We start from the raw sequence: 12,763 nt of genomic DNA, 5'->3' as shown, positions 1-12,763 counted from the left end.
TCACTTTGGTAACTGTCTGAATATCAAATGAAATGTGTCAGTAGATGCAACACCAAGCCTGTCAGGTAACCGCGCATGCTAAGACGTGATCATGTTGGTTCATCATACTATCATCATTACCTTTTCTCTAAATGTGTGTGTAGTCACAACAAGACAATCAGAGCCTACAGTACTAAGAACAGTATGAAATTCTTCATGGCTGAATGATTGTCAAGTACATAGAAAAAAAGACCAGAGGAATCTGGTTAATCATTTCTTCATTTATTAGTTGTACAATTATGAAAAATAATAACCATAAAAAAGGACTGGAAGCCCAAAGGTCATTTACAATCTTTTTTCTTTGTTTCTGTAGTGATGTCCCTCTGAGTTCTTTCTCTCGGCCCGTTTTCAATCGTGGGTATCAGGGGTGAAACTTTGAACATTGTTACACTCAGAAGTATAGGAACATTAGGTACTAAAGAGACATGAGGGGTGCCATAATGAAGCTTGGGAGGGGCTGAGTGCAGGGAACACAATTGCATGTGGCAGTACTGATAAGGGGAGAAACCGTTTAAGGCTCATGTCACTTTGCTCCCTGATTAGCAAGAATGATGCAATGTTTCGAGATAAGGAGACTGAATACTACCACTAGGGAAGCCATGTCTGTTTCTGAATTACAGCTGTAACGACCCTTTGGGAAGAATTAAACTTGGTTAAGCTTCTCTAGTGTCCGTGAGTTATTTACTCAAAATTAGAACCTAACAGTATCATGATATGTTGAACTTAATAAGACTGTCCTTTTTTACAAATGTGGCAAAACAATTACATACGTACATACATATACATAGATATCTATAAAAACAAAATCATTCAAGTATCAAAATACAGACTGCTAAGAGATTAATTTACAATCCAATATCATTGTTATCATCATCATAGTCTTCATTAATATCATCAGAATAGTCCCATTGTACTACCCATGATCCTTATGTGCAAACGCGGCGACAGGACCAGGTTGATAGCTTCAGGTGCTCACATCAACCAGCTAAAGACAGCTGTATCATATAGAGTGAGTACCATATAGCTAGTCTATGTACCCACAGAGACGCAACACTCCAGCTGAACACAGAGCACCCAAAACAGAAAACAGTCAACGTACCAGGAGACATAGTATATGGGGAGAAAACACTGTGTACCATATTGTACCTAAAATCTTACAGGACTGGTTTTCTGAATTGACTAGTTTAAAATAAATCAAATCGATTCAGGGGGGATAAAAGGCCATCACAGTACCTGCTAACAGGTCCTATAGTTTCCAGTAACTGAACAGTTTAAACATACAAAAGACACCCCCTGTTTTTAAAAGTTGCTGTAGTGTCAGTTGAACAGCCCTCCAAACTTCATCCATGTCAGATTATTCCTCCTGTACACTATTACATTAACTATCACAGTTCTGTATGTTATGAATGAGAAAATGAAGATAAAGCGATGCTTTGATGTAACTGACTCGGTGCTTGAATGGATGGACATGAGAAAGCCTGTGAGTGTACTGCTGAATCTCACATTGTAATTATTCTACCCAATCGTACCCTAGTGAGCATAGCATACCGAGGACAACTTTAATGCATTCCTTTATCTAAATCTGTCTCCCATTTCCCAGTGAGATATCCAGGTAGATCTCTACTTCTTTTCTCAAAAATATATTTTTATGTTGATTACCACTGTCTGTACCTTAATAAAATTCCCTGTCAGAGTAAACATTAGCTTAGCGTAGCCCTCAGCGAAGACACATACATGTGTATGGGAAAGGCCCCTCTGAGGGATCGATCTAGAGAAGCATCCATCTTCAACTCTCATGGAATGGATACACAAGTCACAAAATGTCAGGGAAAAACAACAACTGGGAACAAGACACTCTCGAACCCCCGTAGATAAAATACACTGTCTGAACAGCATTCACTGGCCTGTCAAGGATAAACATGTTTACATTTGTAAAAAAATAAAAACAGAAAAGGAGGGATGTTAAAGTCGAGTGCTTCACATTGAAAGAGATGCCTACCAAACAAACACCCACCTTTCAGTCTCTGGATAACTGACCAAGCTTTGACACGTTGAGTCCATTTCCCCGTGTAAGTAAGTGGATGCAGTGAGGATGTTGGTTGTTTGGGCCTACTGCCTGGGGGCTGACTTCCTGTCTGTGTGATACAGAACTACAGCGCTGACCCCTGGAGCTGAACACCTCAGTGGAGGTGAGAAGGAGCGGAGCATGAGGAGAGGTCCAGGGGTGTCAGAGAGGAGGTAGGGCCCTCCTGGTGTATGTAAGCATGTCTCCAGTGGTACTGGTAGGAAGGGTGCATGGAAAGAGGCCTTTCTCCTGGTTCCAAAAATGCACCCTGCCACACAACACAACCCCATAGGTATGGGTCACCCCTGACCTCTCACTCTGGCTGGGTGTCCAGTCATGGTAGTCAGCTACATGGAAGGGAGACACACACCAACACAGCACTGGGGTTAAAATAATGTAAAAACATAACTGAGCCAACTGAAAACAAAATGGCGTAGATATCAAGATAACAGATTTTTCTAGATAATGATTAAATTCCGCTTCCATGTTAGCACTGAATATCGACTGAGGCAGGGTGAATAGTAAAACAGACAGTCATTAATGACAACATGATGAACATAAAGGAGAAACTGTATGAGTAGTGAAAAAGAAAGAAGGAAAATTAAAGGGAAAAAAGGAAAGTCCCCTATTTCCCAGTTTACTTTCAACAGACATTGGGTTGATTGCATCTTGGCACTATTTGGAATATGGCGATGAGTTAGAAATGTAGATCGATGCAAAGAGTGATACGATTTCAAATGAGAACACTGAATGCACCATACCTAAAGTATAGCAACATTATGTATATGCTGTACTTTTAATCTGTATACATCAGCCTCTGTTTCACCACAGTGGATGGACTAGATGCCAACTAAACAGAATATGTACCTTGACAAGGTTATGCCTTCATCTTTCAGTCCATTAAGACATGCTTGGATTAGGAAAGATGGATGGTACAGCAGTTTATTCTTTTGACACATTTCACCTAACCACTCCTCTCCAGTGAGAGATTTGATGAGCTCTCCTCCTCATTAAGGTTAATATAACCGATCAGCCCTATATTGACGGATCTACCGGCTAGGCTGGGTAATTAGACTGAAACCGTCACCCAAGTCTATTACTGGTGGCTAGAGCAGAATTCATGCATTTTGGCTCATACTCTATTGAATAAACAGTCCATTTAAGTTCTCCTCATATCATCTTTGATGCACATATTTCCCCAGCATCCAAGCATTCACAAAGTTTTCATGACACTCCAAATAAGGATTGCACTAGATATCAAATTCTCAGTCAAAGAGCAAAGGCATGCTCAGATTGATTTCCCACACTGCTGTCTATAACAGTGAGGACATCTATGTAGGACACCATGATATGATTGAACCTCTGTGTCCTATCTATCCCCCATCAATGTTAACTCCAATAGCTACCAGTAGAGATCTCCTATCACAGTGCTGGACCCTAGCCTACTTTGGCAGCATAACACAGAGGGCCAGTTTCCCAGACTCAGATTAAGTGTGGGAAACCGACACAAAGAGCGATAATAAAATCAGACAGGATACGCATCAACATGCCCTTCCCTCTGTTAACCCAAATGGGCCAATTCTAGGGTTTAGTCCAGAGTTGTCTTCCATCCCCTTGCAGAGAAACAGGCAATGTTCCTACTAATGTGCATAGAACTACAACAATGGAACAGGGAGTCTCTCACAGATGAATCTTCTGGAAACAATGTTCATCCAGGTACGTGATCCTTCGCTGTAGAGAATCGGATATTTGTTTCTGAGCACTGGAGTCAGGAGTTTAAAGTTCAGGAAACAAGGAAGGGGAAAGTTCTTCAAGAGCGCCTCACAGTGGCCGTCGCCTGGTAGAGCAGTAAAAGCACCCAGAGGAGAAAGGAAAAAGGAAGGAGGGATAGATGGATAGAAAAATTAAGGATTGTCCGAAGATAATTTGGGGGAGTGAAAGAGGAATGGTGAGGAGTGGGGAGGTAGGTAGGTAGGTAGAATGGAGATAGTAGCCACTGAACAAACTTAAATCAGTGACTGGATTTGTGGATTACATTAGCTGTCCTACACACATCATAGCTAGGGGTACTGAATAACAGCACCATACAGTAGAACAGTTTAAGCAGAACTAACAGTGTCAATGTGAGGGAAGTGGAAGGACAAGGTAGAGTATCATGCTTCACAGAGGCAAGGGGAACCAAATGCCTAGGAACATACTGTATGATGATCACAGAGCAATGATTCAGGGCCCAGAGGAGTCAGCAGTTTAACACAGTGAAAAGGAGCAGGGATCAGGGTGTTAGTCCAGGAGGTTGTTCAGTTAGTCCCCACTAACAGATTTGTGGTCAGGGGGAGAGGCAGTGGCGAGGCAAGGACAGAAGAGGCAGGTCTCATAATGGTAGACTGAATAACAGACAGGGGGAGGAGAGAAGTTGAGTCTTTCGGCAGACAGAGGAGAGGAGGTGGAGGCAGAGGAGAGGTGGAGACAGAGGAGGGCAGGAGGGTTCTGGCCCTCCTGAGAAAGAGGCAGAGTCACAGTGAAAGGCACACAGATGGAGGAGGAGGAGGAAAGGTACAGTAAGTCAGAAGGTCAAGCCCAGGGTCAAAGGGCAGAGGGCGGGAGATGTGTCGGGTCCACTCAGAATATGGTGGTCTCGTACTTAGTGCTGATGGTCCTCTTGGAGTCTTTGGGGACAGGGTCCACCAGCCACGTGGTGCTGCCCTGGGACTGGGAGTCCACTTCCAGCTCCAACGGGTCCACCTGCTGGGGTAGGGGACACAGAGGGGGCTCAGATACAGGATTTGACACTTCTTAGGGTGAGAGTCAACAGACAAATAAATGCAATTAGTGTGCTGAATTACATGTTAGTCATTCTAAGATCACGGTGTGTGGAAATCCTGCACGGAGCCTGCTTGGCGCCCAAACAAAATCTATTTTACTCCTCTCTAACAATACCGCTACAACAGTGTATTGTGCCTGAACATGTTGTGCAAACAGAGAGATCATGACAGGAACTGATGACTCATTGAAGCACAGTAAAATGTACTAAGTGTGAGTAAGAAAACATTAACAGAGGAACCAGTGAGGACCAAGATATACCACATCACATCAGCAAATCAAGTGTGATTCCCAACCTGGAATGTTCATACCACTAGGGGGCTCCCAAGGGCTTTACAACTATCAAGGGGTCCAGTAAAGAACAACACAGTAACCAACAGAGTTGATGGTGTCTCAACATGACGTCATCTTTTTGAAAGAAAAAAAGTTGTGCGACTCCAGGTTGAGAACCCCATTGAGACAAAAACGGAGAAGAAATGAGGCGTGAAGAGGAGAGACAAAGGAGTAATGTAGATGGATTGAAGGGGAGGAGAGAAATGTGAGTTTTTGGTAAAGGATTGGTAATAGGGGGATCGATCAAGCCAAGGCAGTAACACATACAATTATGTAGAAAGGGTGGATGATCAAAGGATGAGGAAGGGGAGAAAGGAGGATGAGGAGAGAGGGAGAGAGCAGCACCTGGGCAACAGGGCTGGCAGAGTGGTGCAGTGGGAGGAAGGAGGGACGGTGGGTGGTGCAGGTGAGACAGTAACAGCAGGAGCGACTGTCCAGCAGGAGAGGAGAGTCCTGGAAGAGACAGACAGGACAGACAGGAAGAGAGCGAGAGACAGACATTAACACAGGGGAAGTGAAAGGACAAGAGAGAGAAGAAATACGGGCTGTCCAGGGACGGTGGAACAACAGAATGGGGAGGACTGAAACAGAACAGGAAGAAGGGACAGATTCTCACAACACCCTGCTTAGTCCAGTAACTGGGGGACATGAGATTTCAGGTGTGTGTACCGATGGGAGGGATGGGACTGGTACCTGTCATTTGATACCTCCCGCAGAGAAAGGCATTACATAATGAAACCCCTCTGCTAATAGCGTCAGTATATAGCTATTAATCCCAAAGCACAGCTATGACGAAGGTGTGGTAGCTTGTTTTTAGGGGTGTTTGTCATTGTGTTGTTTTCATGCTATGTCAAAATAACACAATTTTCCTAAAGGGAAAGGATTGTGTATGAACACACCTTCTGTTTGTTATATATAATAAATAATCCAAGCAGCCCTGTGATCATCACATTATCATTCAGTGGCACAGGAGGCTGGTGAGAGCAGGACAGCTCATAATAGAGGCTGGGATGGAGTGAATTGAATGGTACAGGTAACTGCCAAAATAAAGAAACACTTGAGTAAATTATAGATACAAAGTATAATGAAAGCAGGTGCTTCCAGACAGGTGTGGTTCCTGAGTTAATTAAGCAATTTAAACATCCCATCATGCTTAGGGTCATGTATAAAAATGACCAGTTGCCCATTATTTTGCCTACCATAGCTAGAAGAAGAGATCTCAGTGACTTTGAAAGAGGGGTCTCAAAGGAGCATAGGGGTTTTAAGGGTGTGCGTGTGTCTCAGTCACCAGATCAACCCAATTGAACACTTATGGGAGATTCTGGAGCGGCGCCTGAGACAATACACCAAATGATGGAATTTCTCATGGAAGAAGTTAGGTGTAATCAATCCCTTGTAGAATCTATGCCGAAGTGTATTGAAGCTGTTCTGGCTCGTGGTGCCCAACGCCCTATTAAGACACTTTATGTTGGTGTTCCCTTTATTTTGGCAGTTACCTGTATCAAATGAATGGAACCCATGTGTTTGATACCATTCAATTTATTCCGTTCCAGCAATTACAATGAGCCCGTCCTCCCCAATTAAGGTACCACCAACCGCATGTGTTCAGTGGCAATCCATTCCTTAACGTTTTAATGCTACTTCACAATGTATTCACAATGATGTAAGGAGCTGCAGCATTTTGAGAAATCACTTGTTTGTTTCCTGTCCAAATCAGAAGAGAATTGTCTGTGTGCGCATGTGACAAACTCACCCCTGATTTCCTTACGCCACCCCGTGGTTTGGGAACGGGCCGGCTGGATTTGGTCTCGATGACCTCTGCCCCGGGTCCTGCTGGGATGCCCTGGTGCTGTTTGGTCCTCTGGGCCTGGAGAGCTAACTGATAGGCCACCTCAAATGCCTGTCCCAGCGTCAGGATGATTTCATAGGTCAGGTTCTACCAGAGGGGGAGGAGACAGAACATAGAATCCTACTCATTATTCTACACAGACAGACAGACAGACAGAGACAGAGAGACAGACAGACAAAGCTCCTGAATATGAACGCTGTTGCATCAATCAGATTGAAGTGGAGAAGTGAAGAGTAACTTCCAGGAGAGATGCTCTTAGTCAGACAATGGAATCTATGACTTAATTTGTTATGTGAATTTGCCTGCATCACTTTGTAAAAAGACCCAACTCAATGACAGGCAGAGCTGTCAGGTAGAGAGGAAGTGTAGCGAGACAGCAAGCTGTTCCCTCTCTGTCCCCTGGCTGCAAACACCTGCTACTGCAAACCAACTGGGGCTGGAGCTGCATCACATTAAAACACAGAATCGAATTAGGACCAGGTGAAGGTGAACACACACTCAGGACCAGAGACTGAGACCAAAACCATTGGGGGGGGGGGTCTGTGTGTGTGTTTATTTGTATACCCCAAAAGTCCTTGATTTGTTTTCCAAAGAGAAAGATTTGAATGGCTTCCTCTGACACATACAGCACCACTGGGCAGCTCAACCCACTCAAGTGAGACATAATTAAACACCAAACCCATCTTGTAAAGTTAAGTGACAAAACAACTCCACCCTAAGAAAAACAGAAACACCGCTTATTCCTGTGTGGTGAAATGTATTTCTGTTTATATCCTTTGATCTGATCTGGGATCTGTACTACTGTGTGGGCTGGTGAAAAATGAGCCTGTGGAGTCCAGTAACAGCCTGGTCATTACTGTTTAAAAGCTCTGATCCCATCTCTGGGTTATTATACTCCCCCACCTCAGATAGTCATCCGCAGACATGTCAGAAAGGTGGAACCAGCCATAAACAAACACCCATTGACTTGAATGGGGATGGTCATTCTATGAATTGTATTTCTATGTGGTCAGTCAGTGGCTTTCGATGACCCCTGCGGTATTATATTTGAGAAGCCTTAGCGTTTAGTCAGAGAATCAGTTATCAGGAGGAATGGTGTGGTGAAGAATGAAGGCCATCAGCGTTGCCAAAGTGAGAAACCTCACAGTGACGTAAGCGGGTCGAGAAAGTAAAGATAACAGTGATGCAGTGCTGCTGCCAGTCAGTCACATCTCCTCTGAGGATTGAAGACGGTGGCTGGAAAGTATCTCACATGAGGACCAAGGAGAGGATATCAGAGAGAAACTATGCTCTGTGGACAGGACTGGGGAACAGTGTCTCTGCATGGAATTGTCACACCGCAGGGCAATATTTCAGAAGTAGAGCTCTTACGAGCAGTCTGAAGTTGGATGTATTCTGCAACTAATCTAATAGCATAGTATACAATGAAGCCACGGCAGGCTAGAGTAGATGAGTGGGCTGATGTGTAAGCAGGTATTCTCACCACGTCCACTGTGCTGAACACATGGCAGTAGTGGTGGTTGGTCTGCAGGTCCTTGGTGATGTAGGCAAACGTGCACAGATCCTCTGGGTCCTGGGCCGCGCACGAGATGTTCCGGATTTCATGTTCTGCAATGATGTTCTGTATTTGGAGGAGGAACCAAGATTAATGTGGAGTCACAGCGGCAATAACATCAACCACTTTCACATCTCCATCATGGGAAAAAATTGTTAATATGACCAATATGAACTAAAAGTTCAACCTCTCGACCTACTGCCCTATTAAAGGACTATCTGTCATGTCTATGACTCACTTAATAGACAGGGGTGAAATTTAGTAGGAGGGAGAGGGTTGTGCTGGATCAATGTGACAGGTGTGGTGTGATACTGGGCTGCTTCCTCTGGTGTCTAGCCTCCATGGCTGGGGTGTGTATGAGAGAGACTAATCTGTCTAGTTGTCAGATATCGCTGTATGGATCAGGCCTAAGGTGAAAAGGGGGAACCCCGCCAACCAACCTTATTGGCCGCATCAATGAACTTCACCCCTTTATAGGTGATGGAGAGGACGATAGTGGGGACCTTCTTCATCTGCTCTGTTGACCTCTGAGCGACAGAGATGTATAGCATGAAAAGGAGAACATTAGCTTGGGTTCCTGTAATCAGGAAAGCACAGGTCCCAATAAAAGAGCAACAGCAGGTACAATGAATCAAATTTAAGACAATACAAGTTGCAACAAAGGGGAGAAAAATCAACAGATATAAGCTGAAATGTTAGATAACAGTCTCTCTGGAGAAACAGAGGCTAGACCTACCCTCATTTTGGCACAGGCATCCTGGGTGGACTCGGTCCCCCGTAGCTCCTTTATGAGCATAGATCCCAGGTACTGGAGAGAGGAGAGGGGAGAGCAGGACATTAATATAGTAGTACAGAGTGGGAGACCATCTGTATTAAAGAAAGCCCTTCGTGAGTTACAACAGGAAGAGAGCCCTTAGTGAGTTACAACACGAAGAAAGCCCCTTAGTGAGTTACAACACGAAGAAAGCCCTTAGTGAGCTACAACACGAAGAAAGCCCTTAGTGAGTTACAACACGAAGAAAGCCCTTAGTGAGTTACAACACGAAGAAAGCCCCTTAGTGAGTTACAACACGAAGAAAGCCCTTAGTGAGTTACAACACGAAGAAAGCCCTTAGTGAGTTACAACAGGAAGAGAGCCCTTAGTGAGCTACAACACGAAGAAAGCCCTTAGTGAGTTACAACACGAAGAAAGCCCTTAGTGAGTTACAACACGAAGAAAGCCCTTAGTGAGTTACAACAGGAAGAAAGCCCTTAGTGAGTTACAACAGGAAGAGAGCCCTTAGTGAGCTACAACACGAAGAAAGCCCTTAGTGAGTTACAACAGGAAGAGAGCCCTTAGTGAGTTACAACACGAAGAAAGCCCTTAGTGAGTTACAACACGAAGAAAGCCCTTAGTGAGTTACAACAGGAAGAGAGCCCTTAGTGAGCAACAACAGGAAGAAAGCCCTTACATTGGCTTCATATCCACAGGATTCAAAGATGAGCTTCTCGGGCTGGTGGTGCCAGTTCTGTACAGGGGTGTAGGGTGCTGCCATGCTGGGGGGTCGCAGGGTCAGACGAGGCTCAAGATGCCGCTCCTCATACCTCTCATGTGATCGGTGTCGTTCACTGCGGGAACGGTGGGGGGCCACATCGTATTCGGGGTTGGGCCCCTTCCTCCCCCCAGGCTCCCCCAGGGGCAGGATGGGGTCCATGGAGCGGCCCGTATAGGAGTCCATGTGACTGATGGGAGAGGAGGTCTGGGATACCAGGTCCTGACACCTGATCTGGGACAGGCGGGGGGGCTTGACAGGAGGTTCCTCATAAGGCTGCTCTGCCAGCGAGGCGATGATCCGTTTCCTGTGTCCCAGCAGGGAGATCTTCAGCACCTGGAGAGACAAAAATAAACACAACCATAGAGCATGTTGCCATTTAGCACATATGAACTATTAAATTAAATGGCTACTTTGAAATGTTCTCGCTCAAACTACATTTCAGAGAGGCACACTCACGTTGACAATCTCCAGTTCCCACAGGTTCTTGACACAGTCGAGGCTACGATATCCGCTGGACAGGAAACTGTGTTGGTACTCCTGCAGGCCCAGGAGGTCCAGCCAGGAGGACAGAGAGCTGCTGCCGTCACAGCCCAGGGCCTTCACCTGCAGGGGGAGGCTCACAGTCACACAATGACCCCACACAGTCAGGGCCAGTCACACTAACTAGTAGAGCTATAATGCTGCAAGGGGGCCATGGGGGAACCTTAGGTAGGGATCGAGCTGCATGCAGGATCTTCCTCCGATGTCCTGGGTCTGTGATGCCTATCTCCCTCAGGTCCTGCTCCTCCATCACATTACTACCCTGTAACAGAGAGAGAGGAAGTTCAGGTTAGAATGACATACATCACAAAGATCCTACTGACATGGTCTCAATGTCGCCATAACGCCAGGCTTAGCTGCAGACAAGGAATTTGATAACACAATGATTAATTCAATGGAGGTAGTGGTTTTCTCCATATAATCAATGGAAATCTAACGCATCATTTTAGTGTTGGAGGGCTTTTAGGTTAAATCTAACACAATAAAACGTGACTAAGACAAAGACCCAACATATGATCTACCTGCCCAGAAGCTGTCATTGAGGAAAGAAGGGGTCAATTCCTCTGGGGTGTCAAGAACTTTGACCCTCCTCTCCCATAGAGTTCACATACTGTACAGTAATAAACGTCAATACATTGAATGAAATGTAATTTAAGTGTATGGGGGAGGGAGGGAGACAGGCATTAGAAAGGGGTGAGGGGGGGTCAATACGATCTCCAAGGCTGCCACAGCCAGGCAGGAGCAACGGATCGCTAATCAATGGATCAATCAGGGAATGGCAGGACAGTAGGGTGAAGGGGACTGAAAGGAGCCTCCCTCCACCGAGTGCCATTGATCGGGGTCACTCGATGGGTTCATCATCCATTGGTCTGAAGAGGAATCATTTGCCATTACTCAAATGACCAATTAGCTAGGTGAGGTACTGTACGCACTGTGCATTAAGTTGTTTAAAATCTGGTACTGTACGAGCATCAACTTGGGAGGTGACACACACTTAGGATCATCTGCAGTGTTGTGTATGAGCCCTGTGTTAATCCCACCATGAGAGCAGAGTCAGGGAGATGGAAAGATGGAGGGATGGAGAGGGGAGGGAAATTGGGAGATGGATAGGAGGGAGGGGTCATCAGTGTGTGTGCCTATGGCACAGTGGAATCTACACGGGGTGAAATGAGTCATTAAGACAAAAGGCTGCTGAGTGGACTGCTGTTCCCTGTGGCTCAGCCATGGCAGGGAGGCAGGCACCTAGGGAGTGACTGTGTGCATATAACTGTGTGCGTGTGCACTTTCTTTTGGCTCTACTGTATTAACCTGAGCGTGTGTAAAGATCATGACTCAGGTATTATCCACTCTGTTAGGATTATGTATGTGTTAATGGGAGATAGGCAAATGGGAAAACAAGGGGAGAGAGGGAGAGAGAGAAGATGGAGGGAGATAAAGAGAGAGGAGAAAAGAGAGGGAGAGAAAGAGTGAGGGAAAGAATGATAGAGAGAGGGAGAAAAAGAGAGAGATGAGCCATAAGGGAGAGGCCATCAAATTATTATTATTATTTTTATATCAGGGACAAAGAAAAATGTTTCCTTTATTCATCTAATAACTCAGTGGAATGACGGCTCAGAGCACACCTACACTCAGACCTGAACTGATCAATTCATTAATCTCTCTCCAGCTGATGATGAAGTGGAATGAAGCGAGAGCAGAGCTGCCCACACCATCTAGATGTGGAGTGTTTAGAGTACACCGCTGATGCTGTGTTTGGAATGCTAAAGGAGGAGCAGCTACCGCTCACATCAGCACCAGGATTCAATAACGTTACACAGGTGCAGTATACCAAAGACCTCTATGGAACACGTACGGCCACAGATTGGTATACTGCTAATGCTGGGCCAGGGAGTCAGTGAGTAGCAAAATGCTCCAAGCCAATGGTAAATAATACATGTCAGTTTATTTTCAAATGAGGCCATATGAGGATCCAAAATGTAAAGGGGGAGTTATTCAACTGAGTGATAGCATAATGTTGTTCTCAATAG

At 45.2% G+C, this 12,763-nt stretch overlaps 1 protein-coding gene across 11 annotated transcripts in view; it reads right to left on the bottom strand.

Annotated features, from left to right (window-relative positions):
• Nucleotides 1-245: 245 nt before the first annotated feature.
• The window catches only part of LOC109869126 (ankyrin repeat and SAM domain-containing protein 1A), a 125,027-nt gene continuing 112,509 nt past the window's right edge, over nt 246-12,763 (bottom strand). For 5 of the 11 annotated variants that reach the window (XM_031804459.1, XM_031804460.1, XM_031804458.1 and 2 more), the window contains 9 exons: nt 10,900-10,998; nt 10,653-10,799; nt 10,113-10,529; nt 9,398-9,469; nt 9,102-9,188; nt 8,590-8,727; nt 7,011-7,193; nt 5,603-5,710; nt 246-4,849 (listed from right to left, as the gene is read on the bottom strand). In XM_031804459.1, coding sequence (XP_031660319.1) covers nt 4,724-4,849; nt 5,603-5,710; nt 7,011-7,193; nt 8,590-8,727; nt 9,102-9,188; nt 9,398-9,469; nt 10,113-10,529; nt 10,653-10,799; nt 10,900-10,998 — 1,377 coding nt within the window. In that variant the 3' untranslated portion in view covers nt 246-4,723. The remainder of the gene's footprint in view (nt 4,850-5,602; nt 5,711-7,010; nt 7,194-8,589; nt 8,728-9,101; nt 9,189-9,397; nt 9,470-10,112; nt 10,530-10,652; nt 10,800-10,899; nt 10,999-12,763) is intronic. The other 6 variants (XM_031804463.1, XM_031804464.1, XM_020459019.2 and 3 more) reach the window with 5 other exon arrangements.

This window comes from Oncorhynchus kisutch, linkage group LG24, assembly GCF_002021735.2.
Source record: "Oncorhynchus kisutch isolate 150728-3 linkage group LG24, Okis_V2, whole genome shotgun sequence".
NCBI classification, from domain to species: Eukaryota; Metazoa; Chordata; class Actinopteri; order Salmoniformes; family Salmonidae; genus Oncorhynchus; species Oncorhynchus kisutch.
This window is presented reverse-complemented; position numbering and strand designations above follow the sequence as displayed.